This window comes from Astatotilapia calliptera, chromosome 19 (assembly GCF_900246225.1).
Source record: "Astatotilapia calliptera chromosome 19, fAstCal1.2, whole genome shotgun sequence".
NCBI classification, from domain to species: domain Eukaryota; kingdom Metazoa; phylum Chordata; class Actinopteri; order Cichliformes; family Cichlidae; genus Astatotilapia; species Astatotilapia calliptera.
The window spans coordinates 6831782-6855529 of NC_039320.1; the positions used below are offsets into that span (position 1 = coordinate 6831782).

The 23748-nt window shown below is 43.5% G+C and overlaps 2 protein-coding genes across 2 annotated transcripts; one reads left to right on the top strand and one right to left on the bottom strand.

Annotated features, from left to right (window-relative positions):
* The first annotated feature begins 280 nt into the window (after positions 1-280).
* LOC113012774 (ladderlectin-like) lies at positions 281-2776 on the top strand. Its single transcript, XM_026153099.1, has 7 exons — positions 281-329; positions 452-481; positions 1063-1095; positions 1511-1602; positions 1856-1981; positions 2137-2236; positions 2706-2776. Exons 1-7 carry the CDS (start codon positions 281-283, stop codon positions 2774-2776), a joined length of 501 nt encoding a protein of 166 aa, XP_026008884.1.
* Positions 2777-18309: 15533 nt separating this feature from the next.
* LOC113012200 (interferon-inducible GTPase 5-like) lies at positions 18310-22303 on the bottom strand. Its single transcript, XM_026152253.1, has 3 exons — positions 21969-22303; positions 20051-20601; positions 18310-19508 (listed from the first exon to the last, which is right to left on the bottom strand). Exons 2-3 carry the CDS (start codon positions 20592-20594, stop codon positions 18880-18882), a joined length of 1173 nt encoding a protein of 390 aa, XP_026008038.1. The 5' UTR covers positions 20595-20601; positions 21969-22303; the 3' UTR covers positions 18310-18879.
* Positions 22304-23748: the final 1445 nt, after the last annotated feature.

The window sequence follows — 23748 nt, forward strand, 5'->3', positions numbered from 1 at the left end:
GTTTACCAAACAGATCAGAGTTCAAGTACATACCTTTATGTGCACTCTGCAAATATCTTCCTGGCCTGCATACGCCCACAGGAACGTGACCTGATGTGACTCAGTTTACGTATATAAAGACCAGAGAAGTTCCCCGTCATTACTGCATCACTCAGCTGATACTTGAACAACATCTTTACCTGACAGGTAAGAATCCTACTTTTCATTCACTGACTTCATGCCTGTGCTCTTTCTGGATATTCATTGGCTGTTTTTGTTTATTTCATAACAGAGGATCAACATGAAGACTGTCCTGCTCCTCTCCGCTCTCCTCTATGCTGCACTGGCAGGTAATATTCAGCACACACAGACTCAAACAAACCTGCTCATCAGTCAATCAGCCAACCCTGAAGAAGTGATGGGAGACTCACTAATGCACCATTTTTACTGACTGTGTCATTTTTCTCTGCAGTTCCAGCTGAAGACAATCAGCAGACTTCAGGTGAGTGTTGAAAGTGTTTCTTTTAAGACGTACAAAGACAGTGAGAACAGAATCTAACACCAACACACGTGTGGTCAGTGTCCCCTTCGCTGTTGGCTTTTGTGTCATACTTAGCCTGCACTGTGACAGACAAGAGAACACACAATAAATAATCAAAACAGTCTGACTACAGTTCAACCAGCGTTTCAGCACCACAACCTTAGACTTCAATATGATCTCAAATTTCAAGTGTAGTATCTTCAGTACAGTTACAACTTGAATGTTGCTTTGAATTTCACTGTTACACAGTTTGAAGGTTAGCAATGTGCATCCTTAACCAACTCACACATATTTAACTTGGCCTCATTATGCAATTTCAGTTTCTCATGAAGGCAGCTGAAAACATTCACAATAAATAAGGTGATGGTGCCTGACGTAGTCTTTGAAGTCACACGTGCTCACAGTCAGCTAACATATCTAGTTTAGAGTCAGTCACATTGTAAAGTGCTTCACATGTTGTGTGTAGGAACCAATGAGAACATTCTTAAAATGATATATATCTTCCTTTTTATCACTGATTGTGTTAATTTGTTTTTGTGCAGCCCAGGAGTTTGAAGGAGCAGCCAAACCTCAAGGTAAGACTCTTTCACTTCCCTTTTTGACCTTGTTTAGTTCACTGGTAAATAAGCTTTTAATTAACAGCAACAAATAGTCAAATCAAATTCAAACACCTCTCTCTGCAGGCCACAGTAGAGAAGTTTGGATATGTATGAATGTGTAAGCTTATTAAATATAGTGCCCATATTTTTGGCACCCCAACTAAGGATTGATTGGAAAGAATGCTGTGGTGAAACTGATGAGCAATAGGAATTTTACCTTTTGTCAAATGTCTTTACTTACTTTACTTTACTTTAAATACATTTTCTCTCCCATTAAAATGTCATTTTAATATGGTTTTTGAGGCTGTTAAACATGCTATAAAAGCATGATCAAAAGTAAAGAAACAAAAGTAGACACAATAATGAAGTATTCATCACTGTCTGCCTGCAGCTCGTTTTAGCTTCTGTCCAGATGGCTGGTTCAGCTATGGTCCTCGCTGCTTCAAGTTCATCAATAGTCCCAGGTCCTGGTTCTCTGCTGAGGTACTGTCATTGAGCTCAACTATACATTTACACCTGAACAATGAGATGTTCCATGGTTTTTGAATTAGCTGAGCAAATTTTTAGAAACACCCTTTCATGGAAATCATAGAAATGGCGGTCTCTGCTTCACCTGAACTAAAGCTTTGGTGATTGTATATATTTGTAGGACAGTCAGTCTCCCACATGACTCACAGAGCTTTAAGTTCACACTGCAGCTTAATGATACATCTCTTTATGTTCATCTATCCAATAGGAGTACTGCAATAGTCTGGGTGGCAATCTGGCCTCAGTTACCAACCTCAGAGAGTACAGCTTCCTCCAACAGATGACACAGACAGCGGGTCAGACTACTGCTTGGCTGGGAGGTTTCAGACTGCAGGTAGAGTTTTAGAAAAAAAGAAACACCACCTCAGTCAGTCCAGATCAAACTTTGGTCCTGGTCGGAAGTGGGTCTAGACTTACACAGAATGGATATGAGAATAAATGAAGAGACTAAGTCAACACTCCCTCACACATATGTTCTTTGCATCTCAGAACCAGTGGCTTTGGATTGACCGTGAGGGTTTCTATTACACCAACTGGTACAGCCAGTCCTCTTCCAGCAGCTACCCTTGCCTCTTCCTACGATCCACCTGTGAGTAATATCAGCATCTGAAAATGTTATATTATTTTATTTTCTTACATAGAGCATTGCCTGTAGAGTTAACCTTGATATGTCAGTTCAGATCAAATTTGATACATGGCTTCTTTCAAGCTATGAGACTGACACACCCTGTGTTTAAATGTATGCCATTTTGTTAAATCTGATATACAGTGTGTCAGTAAAGTGTATTATTGTGCCCAAACACATAAGGGTTTGTTTACTGGGAATAACGGTGCAGAATTTGTCAGTCTGCTGCAGAGAATGCCAAACTGCTGGGGCACAGGGTAACTGCAGGTGGGGTGTTAATCTAGGTGAAATATTTCAACTTGGATGAAATGAATATATTTTTAAATAAGAATCAATAGGTGCTGACCTCTATTTAAATGCTGTTAATTGCTGATAAAAACCACTGCCTTGATTAATTTAGTGTTAATTTTGATTTGTCTCTTTCTAATTCCAGATGGTTGGGGTAACACTCTGTGTACTTCCAGTTATTCTTTCATCTGCTCTAAGAATCCATTTGGTTGTTAACATTTATGCTAAACATCTGAGGCCTGTGGGTGGACCACATTGTATTTTTTTTCTGTTTAAAAGCATAAACTCTGTTGTATGTGTTATTGAATGGGAGATTTTTTTTAATTTCTAAAAATGTATTCTTCAAAGACTTAAATAATGAAGTGCTAGTAAATTTTAAACTTTGTTGGTCAGTGTAACAATTTCTTTTCTATAATAAAGACAATGTGTAATTTCCTTTCTTGTACCTCTTGTAAGTCTCCTTAAAATTCTTTCAAACCCAAATAACAATAAACAATATCAATACCAGAAATTAAAGGGGCAGTAAAGCCATACATCCCAAAATTAGATTTATGTGATTTGCCTCTGGTCTGTAATGCTCCTTATGAATCTAGGTTGTTTTGTGTGAGAGATTTGGTTAAATTAATAGATGAACACATGCATGCAAGTGCAGAAACACCATCAGGGATGTTCACTGATAACAGGAAAGAGGATCTGGGTTGAAATACCCAGGCAGGCAGGAACTGTTTAGGAGGTTTATTTAAAGTCTAAAATACAGAGGAAACACAAATGACCATGAACCAGAGCAGAAATCCAGAACAACAGCTAGGCAGCATGACATTGGTGTGCATAAAAGACAATCAGATTATAAGATGGTAATTCATTTCAGTTTTCAAGTTTATTTACTTTGTGCAAAATCACATTAACAAAAACAAAATGAAACCTTTGGAGTGGTCTAGTCAAAGTCCTGACCTGAATTCGTTTAAGATGCTGTGGTATGAACTTATGAAAGCGATTCATGCTCAAACCCCCCCCAAAGACACGTGGGCCAAAATTACTCCAAATGTTTTTCCAATGTGATATCTGTCCTATCAGCATTTTGATTACAGCACATGTTTTGGCCTGTGAAAATTGAATCATTGCGTAATAAAATAATTGTTAAAAAAAACCAAACAAATAACAACAACAAAAAAGAAAACAAACCCCCCAAAAAACAGAAATGTGCAGTCACTCTAAGAACATCTTTTAGCACCCCTACTAGGTCAAGAATTGTTTATGGTAAAATGGTAAATGGCCTGCATTTGTATAGCGCTTTTCTAGTCCTTAAGGACCCCAAAGTGCTTTACACTACATTCAGTCATTCACCCATTCACACACACATTCACACACTGGCGATAGCAAGCTACATTGTACCCACAGCTGCCCTGGGGCGCACTGACAGAGGCGAGGCTGCCGGACAATGGCGCCACCGGGCCCTCTGACCCGGTGGCGCCTGAGTAAATGTCATAATCCTGGGTCTCTGACCCAGTTTTTTTGAGTTCTGTAAAATTTATGGTTGTTTGAGTATTGTATTTTCCATGAACTTTTGAGTTTTCATCATAGGCTATATTTAGGTCCTTGAATTTTCTGTTTATTTTATCTCCCCTGTGTTCCTTAATGTGTTCCTTAAAGTTTTTCTAGTAGAGATCACAGTCAGACACTAGTAGGGGTGAGGTACCATGCAAAGCAATCCCAACTCTCTAGTACCACAGGCCCTTTGCCCCTCAATCCAGTCAGAATAGCCTGATATGACAGTCTCACACATTAGAACTTTCCACTCTTGGAATGTTGGGTTTGTGGGCAATGTCTCAGTATAATTCTGGCTGCAGAGACAAACCTGACTGTGCACCATTTTTGCAGTGGTGGAATTACTGTTTTATCTCGTAGAAGACCTAAACATAGGGACAGTGGCTTAGTCTTACTCATTTCTCTTGGAGCTTTATATTCTATGCCAAAATAGCTTAACATTGGCACATTCCAATATGAAATGTGTTACACCCCTCAAAACAGGGAGAAAAGAATCACGAGAGTGATTATGACTTGCGTCTCTCATGCAGTCGTTTATTGCAGTGAGGAGAACGCGCGAAAGCCCCCTAGTGGAGAATAGAGACACTACTAATCAATCCCAAAAAAGGCTTACTAGCCGATCAGAGATGTATAGATTGTAGTTCTCTTAAGTAACATGAAAGCCATTAATATAACATGAAAAATAATAAACTCTTAACCATTTTCTTACCATATTTACATTATTTTCGTCCTTATATCAACTGATATGAATTAGTATTAACTGAACAGTTTTATATGCAGTAGTCCTTCAACCTGTCACAAATACAGAAAGGTGGCAGTTTCCTTTTCACATTTACAACAGACATTTTTATTTATAAATCCTGTTCTAAAAAGCCTGCATGATGTCCATGATGTTATGTCTAACATGTCTGTTACTTTTACCATTATCAGCCAAGATATATTCCCAGGTATCTATTTCACAATTCTATTTCTCTCTACTAGATAATTCTTAGATTGTCACATGTGCTGGTGGTCATGTGAATTGAGTTACTGTGGAATAGTAATGCCTTGTGATTAGATGGGGTTGGGTTAACTACTGAATTATCTGCTTTGTTTCGCTGAAAATTTTCTATGCAATGTCTAATCTGCAAATACTTCCAGAAGTCACCCCTATCTCATAGGTTGTACTCTTGAACTAACTCAACAAAAGATTTAAGAATACCATCTTTACAGAAGTCACTAATTGTATGAATTCCATTACCAAGAGTTCTTTTTCAAAATAATATTTGTTTCTCTATTTTTAATTCTGGGCTATACCAAAGTGACGCATATTGCTGTTTGTAATCGGAGAGTTTGTACATTTTGTAGCCTTTGCCCAAACCTCCTGAGAGTGTTCAGTAATTGTGTCTCTTTACCACTGGATTGTTGTGATGACATCTGTATAGGGTGAAAGGGTGTGACAAGAATCTTTTCTATGGTGGCCCACTTTAGGCTTCCTCCCTGCCCAGAGAAATTCTTTAATGAGATTGTGGTATTGTTTTAGTATACAACCAGGTATGCTGTGTAATGGATACATAGTTAAACAGGTAAACTTTTGAAATATTTCAAAAATGAAGCCATAGTCTATTTCTGACTGATTAGTAGACAGGTTGATTATAAAGGGTTGTAGTCCAATGTGAAGATATTCAAAGTGTGATCTTACACAAATGAATTACAGTTATTTGGATAACCAGTGGTGGTCCTAGCCTGTTTGGCGCCCTGGGCGAACACTCCCTCTGGTGCACACACAGACACACACATAAAACATATTAAGGATTGTACATTAACATAAAGCTAAAACTGTTGTCGGAACCATACTGAATTTCACCAGAGAAACACACACACATATGAAGAGAGAGAGAGAGTATGCATTGTATGCAAACGGCTACAAAACAGCCATCAAAATACGTCATACAATGAGAACAGGAGAAATCAACAATTGACAATGACTAATTAACAGTGTTGGTCAAGTTACTTGAAAAAAGTAATCAGTAGCTAATTACTGATTACTTCCCCAAAAAAGTGATCCCGTTACTTTACTGATTACTTATTTTCAAAAGTAATTAATTACTTATTAGTTACTTAGTTACTTTTTAAAAACACGATTTACAACCTGAATAGGTGATAAAGCGATAGATCTTTCAGCCCAATTCTACTTTTTCTGCATAATCCATCATACAAAATGTAATCAAATGGAAAAGTATCTTTTTAAAACTTGTTTTATTAGTTTTAATCTTTTAACTTTATGCATCAAGCAAAAATGTAATTATATGCAACATTCTCTGACTGGAAGAAATTTGTTTAATATTTAAACCTATTTTCTGCACATTCCAGCTCATAATAAATAAAAACACCCAGCACGCCCCTGCGGGCGGTTTATCCTTCAAGCTCGGGTCCTCTACCAGAGGCCTGGGAGCTTGAGGGTCCTGCGCAGTATCTTAGCTGTTCCCAGGACTGCGCTCTTCTGGACAGAGATCTCCGATGTTTTTCCCGGGATCTGCTGGAGCCACTCGCCTAGCTTGGGAGTCACCGCACCTAGTGCTCCGATTACCACGGGGACCACCGTTACCTTCACCCTCCACATCCTCTCGAGCTCTTCTCTGAGCCCTTGGTATTTCTCCAGCTTCTCGTGTTCCTTCTTCCTGATATTGCTGTCATTGGGAACCGCTACATCGATCACTACGGCCGTCTTCTTCTGTTTGTCTACCACCACTATGTCCGGTTGGTTACCCACCACCATTTTGTCCGTCTGTATCTGGAAGTCCCACAGGATCTTAGCTCGGTCATTCTCCACCACCCTTGGGGGCATCTCCCATTTTGACCTCGGGACTTCTAGGTTATACTCGGCACAGATGTTCCTGTACACTATGCCGGCCACTTGGTTATGGCGTTCCATGTATGCCTTGCCTGCTAGCATCTTGCACCCTGCTGTTATGTGCTGGATAGTCTCTGGGGCATCTTTACACAGCCTGCACCTGGGGTCTTGCCTGGTGTGATAGACCCCAGCCTCTATGGATCTTGTACTCAGAGCTTGTTCTTGTGCTGCCATGATTAGTGCCTCTGTGCTGTCTTTCAGTCCAGCTTTGTCCAGCCACTGGTAGGATTTCTGGATATCAGCCACCTCCTCTATTGCCGGTGGTACATACCGTGCAGGGGCCTGTCCTTCCATGATGGTTCCTCGTCTCCCTCCTCATTCTTGGGTTTCTGCTGCCTGAGGTATTCACTGAGCACTCGGTCAGTTGGGGCCATCTTCCCAATGTATTCTTGGATGTTCCTTGTCTCATCCTGGACTGTGGTGCTGACACTCACCAGTCCCCGGCCCCCTTCCTTCCGCTTAGCGTACAGCCTCAGGGTGCTGGACTTGGGGTGAAACCCTCCATGCATGGTCAGGAGCTTTCTTGTCTTTATGTCAGTGGCTTCTATCTCCTCCTTTGGCCAGCTTATTACCCCAGCAGGGTACCTGATCACGGGCAGGGCGTATGTGTTGATGGCCCGGATCTTGTTCTTACCATTCAGCTGACTCCTCAGGACTTGCCTGACCCTCTGCAGGTACTTGGTGGTTGCAGCCTTTCTAGCGGCCTCTTCATGGTTCCCATTTGCCTGCGGGATCCCCAGGTACTTGTAACTGTCCTCTATGTCTGCAATGTTGCCTTCTGGTAGTTCAATCCCCTCAGTTCTGACTACCTTCCCTCTCTTTGTTACCATCCGACTACACTTCTCCAGTCCGAACGACATTCCAATGTCATTGCTGTATAGCCTGGTAGTGTGGATCAGTGAATCGATGTCTCGTTCACTCTTGGCATACAGCTTGATGTCATCCATGTACAGGAGGTGGCTGACAACTGCTCCGTTCCGTAGTCGGTATCCGTAGCCAGTCTTGTTAATGATCTCACTGAGGGGGTTCAGGCCTATGCAGAACAGCAGTGGGGACAGGGCATCTCCTTGGTAGATCCCGCACTTGATGGTAACTTGTGCTATGGGCTTGGAGTTGGCCTCTAGTGTTGTACGCCACATCCCCATTGAGTTCCTGATGAAGGCTCTTAGGGTCCCATTGATCTTGTACAATTCTAGGCATTCCAGTATCCAGCTGTGGGGCATTGAGTCATAGGCCTTCTTGTAATCAATCCAGGCAGTGCACAGGTTGGTCAGTCTGGTCTTGCAGTCTCGGCTGATTGTTCTGTCTACCAGTAGCTGGTGTTTTGCACCTCTGGTATTCTTGCCAATTCCTTTCTGTGTCCCGCTCATGTATTGACCCATGTGCCTGTTCATCTTAGCCGATATGATGCCTGACAGGAGCTTCCATGTAGTACTGAGGCAGGTTATTGGTCGGTAGTTGGAGGGGACCGGTCCCTTCTTGGGGTCCTTGGGGATCAGGACCGTCCGGCCTTCAGTTAGCCATTCCGGGTGTCTTTCGTTAACTAGCAGCTGGTTCATTTGTGCTGCCAGACGCTCGTGGAGTGCAGTCAGCTTCTTCAGCCAGTAGGCGTGAACCATGTCGGGCCCTGGTGCTGTCCAACTCTTCATACTGGAGACCCTTTCTTGGATATCTGCCACTGTGATGGTTACTGGACCCTGTTCAGGGAGGTCGCTGTGGTCTGCCCTCAGATCCTCTAGCCACTGAGCATTGCCGTTATGGGTTGCATCCTTCTCCCATATGCTCTTCCAGTATTGCTCCGTCTCCAGCCTTGGTGGTGCTGTTCTCTTATTGTTCCCTTGCCACTGAGAGTACACCTTTGCTGGTTCTGTGGAGAACAGCTGGTTTATTCTCCTGCCTTCTATCTCTCTGGTGTACCTCCTCAAGCAGCTGGCCAAGGCTGTGAGTCTTTGCTTGGCAGTTTCCAAGGCCTCAGGTATGGACAACTTGCTGTATTTCTTAGGCACCTTATTTGTCGCACCTTTCTGCAACTCCGTTAGTTGGCTAACCTCCCTCCGTGCTACTTTGATCTTGCCCTCTAGCCTCCTTCTCCATGGAGGGTACTGCCCCTTGTGGCTGTTCAACTTGTAGCCAAGCATCTCACTGATCACTGCTGCCGTATTGTAGATCAGCTTGTTAGTGTCGGTAATCGTGGTTGTAGGTATTGCCCGTAGTGCTGCATTAACATCATCTAGCAGACCTTCTGGGGGTACTTCACGTAATCTTGGTAACCGGCTACGGGGGATCCAGGTTTCAAGCTTGGCCATGATCCTATTTTTCAGGTCAGTTCCTCTCGCACTCAACGATCCTTCTCCTATCGCACTTGGGGCTATGTACCCAATCTCGGGTGGGGGTGATGATATCTCCCCCCTGACCTGGCGTCCTGACTCCTCCTTGCCGTAGCATTTGTGTTGTACCTCGTCAATCTCTAGCTGTGAGAGCAGTCCCTTCTTTCGAATGTTGGAACACTGAGCTACTAGTTGTTTCGCCGTCATTGTGGATGTTGGGTATCGAAGAATCCATAGGTCCCTCATCCTATTCATGTAGCCCCTTCCGCCGGGGTTACTTGCGTAGTAGCATTCCAACAACGCCCTGTTTTCGTCCCTTGCCCACCGATGCCTTCTTGTTCCAGTAGCCCACTTTTCGTCAGGGTGCCCTGGTTCCTCAACACCTGACGCGGACCTTGTTGATCCGGGCGACGTCCGAGCCGGCATGCCTTCATATTTATCTGTCTCGCTCATGTCTGCGGTAGGCTTGCTTAGCATAGGGGGTCTAGCCTTAGGACCCTTACTGGATACAGACGCCCCAGGCAGGAATCGAACTTGCGATCCTCTGTTCCAAAGGCGTGTAGTTTAACCACTACGCTATCCAGCTATATATATATATATATATATATATAGAGAGAGAGAGAGAGAGAGAGAGTGAGTCAGTCTAGAGAGTCTAGAGAGTCTTGTAATCGGAAGGTTGCCGGTTCGAGCCCCGGCTCGGACAGTCTCGGTCGTTGTGTCCTTGGGCAAGACACTTCACCTACCGCCTACTGGTGATGGCCAGAGGGGCCGATGGTGCGATATGGCAGCCTCGCCTCTGTCAGTCTGCCCCAGGGCAGCTGTGGCTACAACTGTAGCTACCTCCACCAGTGTGTGAATGTGAGAGTGAATGAATAGTGCTATATAAATGCAATCCATTATTATTATTATTTAGATCTCTGTCCAGAAGAGTGCAGTCTTGGGAACAGCTAAGATACTGCACAGGACCCTCAAGCTCCCGAGCCTCTCGTAGAGGACCCGAGCTTGGAGGACTGACCGCCCGCAGGGGCGAGCGGTCCTAGGTATGTAATACCTGGCAGGTAATGTCCCAGGTATTTAAGCCCTAGTGGGAGTTGTCCCTTAAGAGGGTTGCTGACCCACTGTTGATTATGTGCCTTATCACAAGGTGTGAAAAAAGGAGTAGTGTGGCGGACCATGTCGTTGTTACATACCTCCACAGTAGTTCATTTTCGATAGAAGTTTGGGGTTAAACCATTGCGAAACCTTGCCTCACCCTATCATATGATCCATTGAGATCATTTGACACAAAATGTGAGTGGGGGTTTTGGGACCTGGGAAGGATGTCAAAACTGCATTGAAGGTGGCAGAAAGCTGTTGTCCCTTACGCTCTGTTTGAGGATGGTCGTTCAGAGCGTAAGGGACAACCCCCGCTAGGATTTCAATCCCTGGGACTCTCCACCATTTGGTTTTAGAACTGAAGAAGCTTCTCAGCTAAGAAGTGAAATGTCTTCAAGCATCTTAAAGAAGTCCAGTTGTTTTCTTTCCAAGCTTCTCTTATCTAACCAGAATATTGATGCTTGTCTCCACAGTGTTAAATTTGTGTCACGTTCAGTGTGTGGAATAAGGAGAGAAAGGACCCAAACGCAGGACTCGCCAGCTGGTTTAGAATATGCACACTGCTTAACCCTTTAAGACCTACCATAGAACCAAGTCCGCCAGAGCTTATATTATATTTTTACATGCTGTGGTGCCATTTTTGGGAGCATTTCAAGTTGCTATACATCAATACAACAATTATAGCCCAGATTTTAATAATATGTATTCATTAAGTGCATAGTAATTACATAAATTGCAAAAAAGTGCAATAAACTACAAAAAAATTGAAAATCGTTTTTGCTTTTTTAACATATATTTCTAGTTAGAGAAATTTAAGAGGCTTATCCCTCAAAACTGTAAATACAAAAAAGTTGCACAAAATGGTTTCCCACCACAGGAAATTTATTTTGAGTGTCTTCATAGTTTTATTTTTGAAATACACCAATTTTTATACACTGCAGGAAAAACGAAAATAAATATTATACTGCAAATTTGCAAAAAAGCAGCATATGCATCAAAATCAACTATTTCCAGCAGTGCAATATGAGTCCTAAGCATCCCAGAAATGACACAGAAAGTCATGAAGTCAAGCATAACTTTTAAAAAGAGCAGTATAGGCCCTGAGGCCCTGATGGTAAAAAAGACTATTTCCGCAAAATGACGTCACTTCCGGTTTCGGGCAGGTAATGGCGGACATGCAAAAGTTCGCGCTGACGTCTATTCCAACATAGGAAGTGTTATGAACAGCTGATCGGATCGGCAAAGCGTGTTTCTGGAATATTATGTTTTTGTTGCTGCAAGTGCTTTTTATGCAGTTTTTGCAAAGCTATATGTGGAAGGAAACCGTGACCTAGGACAAGCTGATGGCATAAGATGTAAGTACAACTCCTCCGGTTTCATATGCAAAAAAAATTATTGCGCTAGCTTACGTGGTTGCAGAGCTACCGGGATTTTAAAATAGTTACGTAAAACAGGGCGTGCCCGCTCCGACCGGCTCTAAAGGGTTAATGACTGAACTAAGAGGACTGCACATGACTGAATGAACAGGAAACACACATGAGGAGTTGACGACAATGAAACAAGGAACTGGGAGAAACTGAGGGCTTAAATAGACAGGCTAATGAGGATATACACCTGGGGTAAATATAACTAATGAAATAGAGGAAGTAGATGTCACGAAGTACAAGGTGGACTCACGCGCTGGACTCCGGGGATGATGCACACAAGAGAATTTATTAAAGAACAATGTCCAACGAGTGTATATACACAGATGCGGGGCAGTGCTATGTACAAAAGGTGAGGGGGGCAGGGCTCCGTGGAAAATCCAGGGGAACACGCTCGTCTCTCTCCACACAATCCAAACACGAATCCACTCGCACACCAGGGAAACAGTCCAGGGAATCTGTACACAAAGAAACGCTTGTTAGATTCTAAACACACACTGCACGGGAAAATACTTGCTGGGACGCTCGACTTTCACTGACACGATTCTCACAACGATCCAGCGAAGAACAGCCGTTGCTTCCTGTAAGCAACGGCTCTCTGTCTCTCTGTCTTTCTTTCTGTAAGTCAGAAAGAAAGACAGAGAGAGATAAGGTGTGGGTGGACATTGTGTGCTTACAAACAACTCGATTGGATGGCCAAAATATGTAGATGCAGCGTTCAGTAGATAAAGCCGGGGTGATTGTGGCTCAAGAGTTCGGAAGGTTGCCGGTTCGAGCCCCGGCTCGGACAGTCTCGGTCGTTGTGTCCTTGGGCAAGACACTTCACCCGTTGCTTACTGGTGGTGGTCAGAGGGCCCGGCGGCGCCAGTGTCCAGCAGCCTCGCCTCTGTCAGTGCACCCCATAGTCCAAAAAGGCCAGATGGACAAGTTCAGGGGGCCAACCCGGAGGCCGACAGCAACGGCGAGGAAACAGTTCCGGGGGCCGACCGTGCGGACGGCAACGAGGAAGCAGGTCCGGGGGCCGACCGTGCGGACGGCAACAGCGGTGCGAATGCAGTCCTGGAGGCCGGCAATGCGGAAGGCAGTGGCGGCGTGCAGGAGGTCGTCCACGCAGAAGGCGGGGGTGGCAACAGAAGTCCGGAGGGCGGTCACGGTGGTGATGATGCCCAACAAGCGGCCTGACAAATGCTCGAAGATGTTGCGGCGGTAGTTTGGGACCTGAAGGTGGCGTGATCCCTGCGGCACCAGGCGAGGCGGAGGCTGGACCAGGCGAGGCAGAAGATGATGAAGCTGAGGCGGAGGCTGGGCCAGGCGAGGCAGAAGATGATGAAGCTGCGGAGGCTGGGCCAGGCGACGCTGATGAAGCTGCGGAGGCTGGACCAGACGAAGATGCGGAGGCTGGGCTAGGCGACGCTGATGCTGCGGAGGCTGGACCAGACGAAGATGATGAAGATGCGGAGGCTGGGCCAGGCGACGCTGATGAGGATGCGGAGGCTGGACCAGGCGACGCTGATGAGGACGCGGAGGCTGGACCAGGCGAGGATGAAGCTGATGGTGACGCTGAAGCTGGACCAGGCGACGGCGTGGGTGAAGGTGAAGCTGGACCAGGCGACGGCGTGGGTGAAGCTGAAGCTGATGAGGAGGCTGCTGCAGGCGAGGATAACGAGGCTGCAGCTGGCGACTGGACGGGCTCCTCGGGCCCTCCAGCTGACGAGGCAGGAAGCTGGCTAGGTTCTCCTGAACCTCCAGCTGATGAGTCTTGGAGCTGGAAGGGCTCCTCGGGCCCTCCAGCTGACGAGGCAGGAGGCTGGACGGACCCCTCGGGCCCCCCAGTGAAAACAGTCTCAGAACCAGTGGGCACTGAAGCCCCTGGCACACACAGAGCAGAACCAGCAGGTGCGGGGATCTCTGGCAGGGACAGAGCAGAACCAGCAGGCGCGGGCACCTCTGGCAGGGACAGAGCAGAACCAGCAGGCACAGTGGCCCCTGGCAAACACATAGCAGGCTGCAGCTGCCCAGAGCATTGACTCTGCTCAGGCAGTGACAGCCGGGTGCAGTCCTCAGCTGGGTTCCCAGCCTCCAGGGGTCCAGAGTGGGCTGAGGGCTGAAACTCAGCCTCTGGGGAGGCCCTGTCCCAGTCTCTGAACTAGCCAGTTTTTTAGGACAGATTACATTATCATTAGGTTTGTCTCTCTGCTTAGAACAAATGGATGAAACACAGTTCCTTACAGATCGATTTGACTGAGCTTGTTGTACCGGAGTAGCAAGTGACACGGGATGCAGGGCTAGTGGCTGCTGAACAGGAGGCTGAACTGAGGGTGACTGAAACAATGGTTGGGATGACGACGGTGGTGGAATTGGAGACTGAGCTTGAGGCCGGGCGGCTAACTGAGCTTGAGGCCGGGCGGCTAACTGAGCTTGAGGCTGCAGTTCAAAAGAATAAACAGTCCTGGTATTATCAGAGCTGGTGTTAATTGTCTCTGGGATATATGCCACAGTTTTAGCAGACCCTGGGTTAGCTGACATGGGTTTAACAGGTTCAGAAGAAACAGAAGAACAACAGCCCTTTGCTTTCGCTGAAGTCTTAAAAATGCCAACCTGGGAGAGATTGGTTACCACGAAGGTAGGTAAGCTTTGCGAACTAGCTCCCACTGACACACCCCGAACAACCCCAGAAGAAAAAGTCTCAAAGTTCAAATCGGAGCTGTTATCCTTTTTACTCACCACAGTCGGCCGCTCTGATGTCCCGGGGTCCGACTGTGGCGAGGGGCGTCGACGGCGTGAGTGCCGTTTCCTATTCGAAGGCTGGACCGACGGGCCGGGCAGAACACTCTCCGTCGGGTCAGGAAGTGAAGCATGAGTTGCAGGGTGGGTGGTAGCAAGGGGGAGAAGATGAAGCTCGTTCAGAACAAAATTCTGTGTGAGCGGGTGAAGTGAGCTGAGCAACCAGGGGAGACCAGAAACTAAGCGCTGTAGCCGAACAGCTATGCCTTGGCGGAATTTTCTCCCCTCATGCTCCAGCCATAAGTTAATTAATTTGTCTACCGAGTAAATAATGTCCTCGCCCGAGGAGTCAACCCGCTCCTCGGGCGGGTTGACTGCTGCTGGGTCCATAGTGGTCGGATCGTGGCTCTGTGTTCCCTCTGTCTGTCCATGGTGTTATTGAGTCTGCCTGTCAAGTTCGTGGCTCAAGAGTTGGGAGTTCGCCTTGTAATCGGAAGGTTGCCGGTTCGAGCCCCGGCTTGGACAGTCTCGGTCGTTGTGTCCTTGGGCAAGACACTTCACCCGTTGCCTACTGGTGGTGGTCAGAGGGCCCGGTGGCGCCAGTGTCCGGCAGCCTCGCCTCTGTCAGTGCGCCCCAGGGTGGCTGTGGCTACAATGTGTGTGAATGTGTGCGTGAATGGGTGGATGACTGGATATGTAAAGCGCTTTGGGGTCCTTAGGGACTAGTAAGGCGCTATATAAATGCAGGCCATTTACCATTTACTGTCACGGCTGGCGGGGTGAGCCGTGTGGTGTAGGAGAAAAAGGACCCAAAATGCAGGCAGTGGACTGGTGATGAGAGTGATGATTTATTTACAGAAGAGGAGCGACCGAACAGGCAGTGAGAAAAGACAAATGACTGAAAAAAACCTAGACTGGAAAAACTAAATGACAAACCTAAGCATGAACCAAGAGCTGAGAATGCAGAGAGACGTAGATACACCGAGAAACACAGACGATCCAACGATGAACAGAAGCCAACACACACTATAAATACACGCTAGGTAATGAGGAGATGACATGCAGGGGTGGACACAGCTGACACTAATGGACATGATGAGAAGCAGACCTACAAAGTAAAACCAGAAACACACAGACTGTTTTGCAACAAAAATGCAGGGACCTGAACAGAGCACAGAGGGGAGACACAGCTGGGAGCAATTAGGCTAACGAAACAGGGGAGAGATAAAACTGAACACACTGACATAAGACATTAACTTTCAGAATAAAACAGGAAACTAACAGACACAGAGAACCAGACAGGACACTGAACTTGACAGGCAGACTCAATAACACCATGGACAGACAGAGGGAACACAGAGAAGTGGGAGCAGGCAGGCAAAGAACAGAAACCTAACAAATGGCAAAATCACAACAAAATACACACTCGGAATGAACAAAAGCATAAGGAAACACAAAACACTGAGTCCTCAGCCTCAGGACCATGACAAAGAGTTTCAGGTTTCTTCTCTGTTGTCTCCTGCGAGATGAACACACATTCCTTCAGTAACCCCTCTTGAGGGTAATAATCGTAGAATCATTGGTTTACACATATAAATATCTGAGTATCTTGATTGATGACTCGCTCGTTGTATTTTTACTCAGTTGTATATAGCATTCGTATTCTATTTTTATCTTATTGTATATTTTTATTCTATTTTATTCTACTGTATATAGTATATTATTTTATTCTATTCTGTACAGCTGTGTACTGTATTTATTCTTATTGTATTCTAATTTTTGCGTCATAACTTTTGCACTGTCCACTTCCTGCTGTGACAAAACAAATTTCCCACGTGTGGGACTAATAAAGGTTATCTTATCTTATCTTATCTCACCTTCAAACCACATGTAAAGAAACTCATGAAGAAACTGAAGTTAAAACTGAGATTTTCAAAATAAGTTCTGTTTTTCTTTTAATACAAAGAAGTTGTTGCTACAACATTTTTACATGTGATGGTAAAAAAAAGGTATGAGCATGTACAGCATGAAACATGTGCAGCATTACAGGTTTAGTACCCTTGGCTTGGAGAGAACTGCAGAACAACTGGAAAATGACTGAATTCATTTCATTAAGTGATTTTAATTCAAAACTAGGCCAAGTCCATAACATGCAACTGTCTTTTGACCCAGTGTTTTGTGTTTTCTATTATTGTGATGTTGGTTGTGGTTTTCAAGCTCTTTGGTTCTGTTCTTCCTCAGTTTGGTGTTTAGTCATTCCTGCATATGTGTTCCTCTGTGTAAAGTCTGAGTTTCTCAGTCTGTGTCTTTGCATGTGTCAGTCCCTGTTTTATTTTGAAGGTCAGTGTCTCAGGTTATTGTATTCTGTTTTACTTCCCTCAGTATCGTCAGCTCTGATTTCCCCCAGCTGTGTCTCCCTCCTGTCTCCCAGTCCCTGATTGCCCTGTGTGTATTTAAGCCCTCTATTTTCTACTGTTCGTTGTTGTTTCGTCTGTGTGGTTCCCCTGCATCTCCGTTCGTATCTTAAGGTTTCAGATATGTTTTATGCTTAGATTTCCCTGTTTAGGTTTTGTCAGTTCTGTTCTCGCCACCCTCGCCTTTTGTTGTATGTCATCCTCCTCAATAAAGCTCACTCACACCAGAAGTGTCTGCATCTTGGGTCCTTCAATAATTCCCACACGGCTTGCATCGCAAACCGTGACAGTTTCAAATAGATTGTCATTTTAATTGAATTTTATTTTTATTTTTTTATTTTGCATGTGTTCTGTTGCTGCCTGTGTTTAATTGTATAATTTTTGTAACCGTGCTGCTGCCTATCTTGACCAGATATCCCTTGAAAAAGGGGATCAATGGGATCTTCCTGGTTAAATAAAAAAACACTGAAGAATGGCTCTAAGAGTTTCACTGTTGACAGTTTCAGATCTAGTGTGCCTTTTCTCTCCAACGATGTGAATAAAATCAGCATTAGCTCAGAGTAGGTTAGTTAAGTATAATTCAAGTTTATTATAATCATTTTGCTTTATTATCATTTTTTATTCTGGTTTGCTAAACTGCTTTAATAAAATATCCTGCTATTAAGGTCTAAATTGTGAACATTCAGTTTTTAACTTAATAGTATTAGTTGTAGTGTAAATAGCTCTTAGATGTTACTCCAGCATTTTAAAATATAAGCCTCTTGGGGCCGACTGTCCAGGCCACTAAAATGAACCCTGTAATTAACAGCTAAACTGGTAAATTATCTAGAAGGGAACAGGTGTGGCAGACATAAACTGCACCTGCTCTCAGGACCACCATTTCCATATCAGAGGCAGGAAAGACACCTGGATGGCCTTGCAGCAGTTTGAGCTGGGCGAGTCCTCTCACCCACATTGGTTCCTGTATATGGGTGCTGGCTCTGCAGGGTGACAAATTTTTAACAGTGAAAAATGACTTAAATCATTTTCTGAACAAGCTCTTAAAGTCATTCAGTTTAGTTTTCAGTTGTTATAGATTTGTATTATCCACATGCATTCTGACAAATTAAGAAATTGGTGTGGGGACGTTTGTGTTTTACTTTTAACCCAATCATGATGAAGCTCAGTGTTTAGGTGCTCACCAGTGTTTCTAATATTTTGTCTACTACACATATACAGAGACTAGAATAACTCACCCGGTGTTATGTGTTGTTTAGTACATTGGAATCTGTTTTTTAAGGGTCATAAATAATGCTAATGCTGCATTTTATTAATAATAACAGAATGATGGTGATAAACAGAGTTCATAACTGTATTATTATTGTTGTAGCTCCTCACTTCGACCACTGGAGGGCAGTGAACACAATATACAGTCAACACAAACACCACAGAGCAGTTTCTCTGCTTATCACATGACATCATACATTCTGCATAACTCAGTATTTATTATGGTGGAAGATACGGCATGGTGATATAATATAGCAAAACCAATTTCATTATTTGATCTGATTTGCACAAAATGTTGACATTAAAAATTAACCAAATAATTAAAAAGCATCATAGCATCAATCCAGTAGCTCTTCTCCACAGTACACAGTTTATGAAAAATAAGATCACACTTGTTTCTGTATTAATGTGATGAGGGGAAAACAGTTACTATGTTGTTTCTGCTCTGATGAGAGGAAATGAGTCTTGCTGAGGCATCTGGTACACAGATCAGCTGTACCAGGATGCTGTTCACTGAAATCAGTCAAATTGAAATCAGTGAATGATTCTGTAATTGTTTAAAAAAAATATCAAAGCTTGTTTGCACACTGCAGCTTAAAATGTAACTAGTAGCTACTTTACTTTATAGTAATCACACTGATATGTTCACACCCAGAGCTCTGTTAAACACCCTCTGAGCATCATCAGCAAGCTGGTTAAGGAAATAACTCAGAGTGAAGTAGGTTGTTGTAAAAGAGAGGCTCATTGATGCTGCAGTTACAAATAGGAAAGAATTTCTGGATACTTTCCCTGCTTCCATTAATGCAGCTATACCTTGAACTGAGATAAACGTTTTCATGAAGAACTCTGCAGGTATTTTAGCCAGTTCTGACTTGATGACAGCACACAAATCATCATATGACACACCTGAGCTGGCAGCAAGTTTCTTCAGAGACTGCTTATCAAGACCAAACCCAGTTACATAATCTGTGACAACTGAAAGCATCATGCTGTAATCAACATTAACAGACAGCTCAGGAACTGGAACAGCTGCTCCAGCTGCAGACAGAGTAGAGTAGTATTTTATTCTGGACTGAAAATCTTTCTTCTTGTTGATAATCTCCTGGTTGATGTTGGACATGGCACGCAGCAGAGCATCACTCTGGTGTGCAGGAAGTTCTCTCTCTAAGGTCTGTTGTAATTCAGAGAATTCATAAATGTGAGGCTCAAAGCTGGACACCAGGAAGACCTGTGGAGACTCAAAACCTTCTTTCTGAAGACCTGTGTTATAAAAGATAAAAAACAAAAAAGGCTCAGAGTTTAACTTTACTAACTTAATAAACAAAGAATGATGTTCACACTTGTTTGCACTGAGGTATAAAGAAGAGAGAATGAAAAAAAAAATTATTTAAACAAATACAAGGTAAGACAGAGTTCTGTGAAGGCTCTCAGTCATCCAGGTCATGGTACTCTAAGGAGCTTGGTAAGAAAAGGGTATGGACTTCTTTAGGTTTCTTGAAGATGTTTCATCTGAGAAGCCTTTTCAGGGCAAATTGATGGAGAGTCCCAGATTGTTATGCCTTATTGGGAATGTCCCTAAGAGGGTCGCTGACCCACTAATTTAGAGAATTCATAATAGTGAGGCTCAAAGCTGCACACCAGGAAAACATGTGAAGACTTGATGTCTACATCTGAGTCCTGTTTTACAGAAAATACATGCTAACATGAGGGGGAAAAAAATCAAACTAAGTTCTGAATATTTTTAAATAGTAAATTCACAAAGTGATATTACTTTGGTAAAAATGATTAGATAAGAAACTCACCTTGAACAGAGTCGTCTCTGATTTTTCTAAGAGTCCCCTCTTTACTGAAGTCTCTCTTTCTTTCCTCATCACGTATGTTGTTGTCGATCTTTGAGCGAACAAAGTAGAACTTTTTCTTCATCTTCTGAATCTCCTTTGCAAGTTTCACGTCATTTTCTCTGAAGCGATCAGCTGAGACGATGATGAAGACGTCAAAGTTCTCAAATCCAACAAGCTCCAGGTACTTCTTAGCTGGAAACTTGGTGGTGCCGATTCCAGGAAGATCCCATAAAGTAACATTGGGATAGTTTGGATGGAGGTACTCTGTGACCTCTGAGGTGGTTTCCACAACACCAGTGGGTGCAGCGCCCTCATCTTCATCACCAATGCTCTTTATGCCTCTTAAGGCACTAACAAAGGTGGATTTACCAGATTTAGATTCTCCTGTGATGGCGATTTTTAGTGGAATATTATTTGGTTCTTTTGAATATCTTTGAATCTTTTCTACTGCTGCAGCAGTGTCATTGGTCAGATCATGTTTAACTGAAGCAAGTACAGCCCCCATGTGGACCCTTAAATAAAAGAAAAAGCAGTTAGAATCACTGCACTCTCATCTCTGAATACAGATGATATCATAAATCCTTCATCACCATATAATCTTGAAAATTTCTTCGTCTTTGTTTCCAGCTGCTCTGTCACATTTTCAGACTCACAGGCAAAGAAAGTATGAAACAAATCAAACATGACACTCTGAATTTAAACAGCTGATCTTTGATTTCTTCCAGAAACTGATCAGTGGAGCAGAAACTCAGTCCTAACTCAGACTTTATATTTAAATGGAGACCAGAGAGCATGGGACCATGAATCTGTGCGTTTGACCTGATACATGTGGTTACCCCAGTGTGTATGGATTGCAAGGAGTGACAAAATTAATTAAATACGCCTTTATGTTTCATTAACATATTAAATTTGGAATTAATTCATTATTTAAATTTATTTAATGAATTAAATGCTCATTCATGTCATTTAAAACATTTAAATTATTTATTTCCAATGTTATTTAATGAATTTAATTATATACATTTAATTTTATAATGATTAATTATTGAAACATTTAATTATTTATTTTTTCACATTTTAATTAATTACTGACACATTTAATTAACTATTTAATTTAATACACCACTCCTGGCCCTCCATACAGGTGAGCCTCCTGATGTGATGGAAAGGTACTTTATGCATACTGTGACCCCCCAGGGAGCTGACCAGAAATCTGAAGATTTTCACTTGATTAATAAATAGTTTCAAGTTATTTCAAAAGAAACAATGTTTGATATGACACTAGGGTTTCCAACTGTCCCGTCGTTTTAACCGGGACATCCTGTAAAATGAGCAAAACTGGTTCGTCATATATGTGACCAATTGTCACAGTGCATATTTACACTATGCTGAGCTGGTTGTGCATTGTGCTTCTGGTATGCCAGTGTGTCCCTTATTTAATAATTTAACAGTTGGAAATCCTATGTGTGCAGGGTCAGTCCAAGGACAATCAGTTAGTGCTTATTACTTGTGTTTCTCTACACATTTATAAACATTACTACAAACGCGCAAGATTTTGCTACAGTAATAAGAGCCCCATGGTTAGCGTCACTCTCATTGTTGTGTGAAAAGCTTCATATTCATCCTTCAGGTGCATCTAGATCCGTAACAGGTGTGCAGGTGTTTTCTTTGACCGATCGCGGAAGTCGTCCATGTAGAGTCGAGTATGACTGCAGAGATTCACAGCTCACAAACTCAAAAACCAAAACAAAGAAACCCAACAAAAACTGTAGCACCGATGTGTTCAGATTAAGGAAAGGTGGAAAAAAACACCACAGGCTGAAATTTGAGTGAATTTAATTTTGCAGACAGAAAGTTTGATACAGTGGTGGAGGTCTACCTGCGTGTGACGATGGTGGAGCGATGATGAGTGCAGAATGCAGCAGTAGTGCAGCCTTGTATTCGTGGTGGGCGGAGTCATCCAAACGTCGATCGTACCAGTGCCAACGCTCGTATTGGTATCGGATCGATAGTAACACGATAGGACTGTTTATCTCCTGTAAACTCACTTCTTTGCTCCCGGAAGCATGCCTGTGGAAACGCCTCCTCTCAAGCAGGACCGCAGTCAAGCCAGCCGCCTCTTTTCAGCCGCATTAAGTTTTTTGCGCTTCCACACCGCCCTTTACGGCAGCGCCTTTTCTCCTTATTTCCCGATCAAAAGCATAGACCCGCGCACAAGTACACGCGCGCGCGCACTCACACATGCACGCCCTCGCGTACAACGCTTTGGGACAGCCCAATACAGCCATCGGGAAAGTCTGGTTGCATATTCAAAAATTCATTAAAAATCAGTCTTGGTAGTTGATGTCCAACTTTCAACACAATCCTCCTCCTGGACACCTACTGTACCTCTGTGCCAAGTTTCATCTCAATCCGCTGCATCAATAATTGTTTAATATTAATGGATCAAAAATGCTGCTGAGAGAGTCATGACAGGGACTATAAAGAGACAGCATATTTCAACCATATTTTCTTGTCTTCACCAGGGGCGATTTTAGCCCATTTTGGGGGTGCTTTGAATCATTTTGGGGGTGCTGAAGCAAAAATCCTGTGTTTTCCTGGTTAATAGTTTGTTCTTAGGTTTAGTTCAGTGTCTAGTCTGTGGTGGTTATACTTCCTGTTTTACTTTGAAGGTCCGTGTCTCATATTATTGTGTCCAGTGTTACTCTCCCCTGTGTTGTCATTATGTTTCATTCGAGTCAGCTGTGTCCTCATGTGTCGCCACTTCTCCTGATCACCTCGTGTGTATTTAAGTCCTCAGTCTTCCTGTGTTCAGCGTTGTGTCATCTGTGTTTCCTCCTTTCATGCATTCATAGTTATCATAGTTCCTCTGTATTGTCTCTGTTGGCTCACTTTTCTCAGTTTTTCCCAGTGTAGGTTTTCAGTTAGCTCTCTCCCATGTTTGCCTTCGTTTGAGTTGTATTTATGTTTCAGCCACAATAAAGGCTCGCTTTTGGTTTGCGACTCAAGTTCCGTCTCCTCGCCTCTGTCTGCTCCTGCGTCCACCTCCACTCGGTCTGCCCCACTGACAGGGACAGGATAACACGCAACATGTTTTTAAAACTTTAAGCACTTATCTCCAAAAGTTGATTCTGGACGTAGCGTTTTGTGGGAGAAACGTTTCATCATCATCCAGGTGACGTCTTCAGTCTCAGCTGACTGCAGGTTTCAATCTTATAAACAGTACATTTGCATAATGACTGAAACCAGCCCACTGAAGGAACAATGGGCTGTGAGGTCAGTTCCTTAATCTTAATCCAATTTGATAGTTAAGATCATCCACTCAGCGAGCAGATAATTTAAAATTCAGCCAATCTGCACAAATTTGCTTTTTGAACAGGTTTGTGCCTACCTTTAAATCTCTTTAGACCGGTCTTCTGTTCGCCTCATATCAGATCCAACCTTCAGCCACATTTGTTCTTTCTGTCACACGAAGAACCGGGCGGAAACACCAAATATTAACCCCGATTCTTTTGTCCCCATGATAGAACAGAGAAAACCGACTCATAGTGTGTTAAAACATTTATATTTCTTTTTATTCTATCATCTTCCGGAAGAGAGAGACCCCTGCACAGCTCAAATGCCAGTTGTAGATCTCTAGCATTAGAAGCCAAAATGTG

Bases quoted from the DNA above. Each gene is read 5' to 3' on its own strand.
- LOC113012200 (XM_026152253.1), bottom strand. From the start codon at position 20,594: ATGGGGGCTGTACTTGCTTCAGTTAAACATGATCTGACCAATGACACT. The intron at 19,509-20,050 runs GTGAGTTTCTTA...TTTATAACACAG, and splicing joins CAGAGACGACTCTGTTCAAG to GTCTTCAGAAAGAAGGTTTT.
- LOC113012774 (XM_026153099.1), top strand. From the start codon at position 281: ATGAAGACTGTCCTGCTCCTCTCCGCTCTCCTCTATGCTGCACTGGCA. The intron at 330-451 runs GTAATATTCAGC...TTTTCTCTGCAG, and splicing joins CCTCTATGCTGCACTGGCAG to TTCCAGCTGAAGACAATCAG. The intron at 1,096-1,510 runs GTAAGACTCTTT...GTCTGCCTGCAG, and splicing joins AGGAGCAGCCAAACCTCAAG to CTCGTTTTAGCTTCTGTCCA.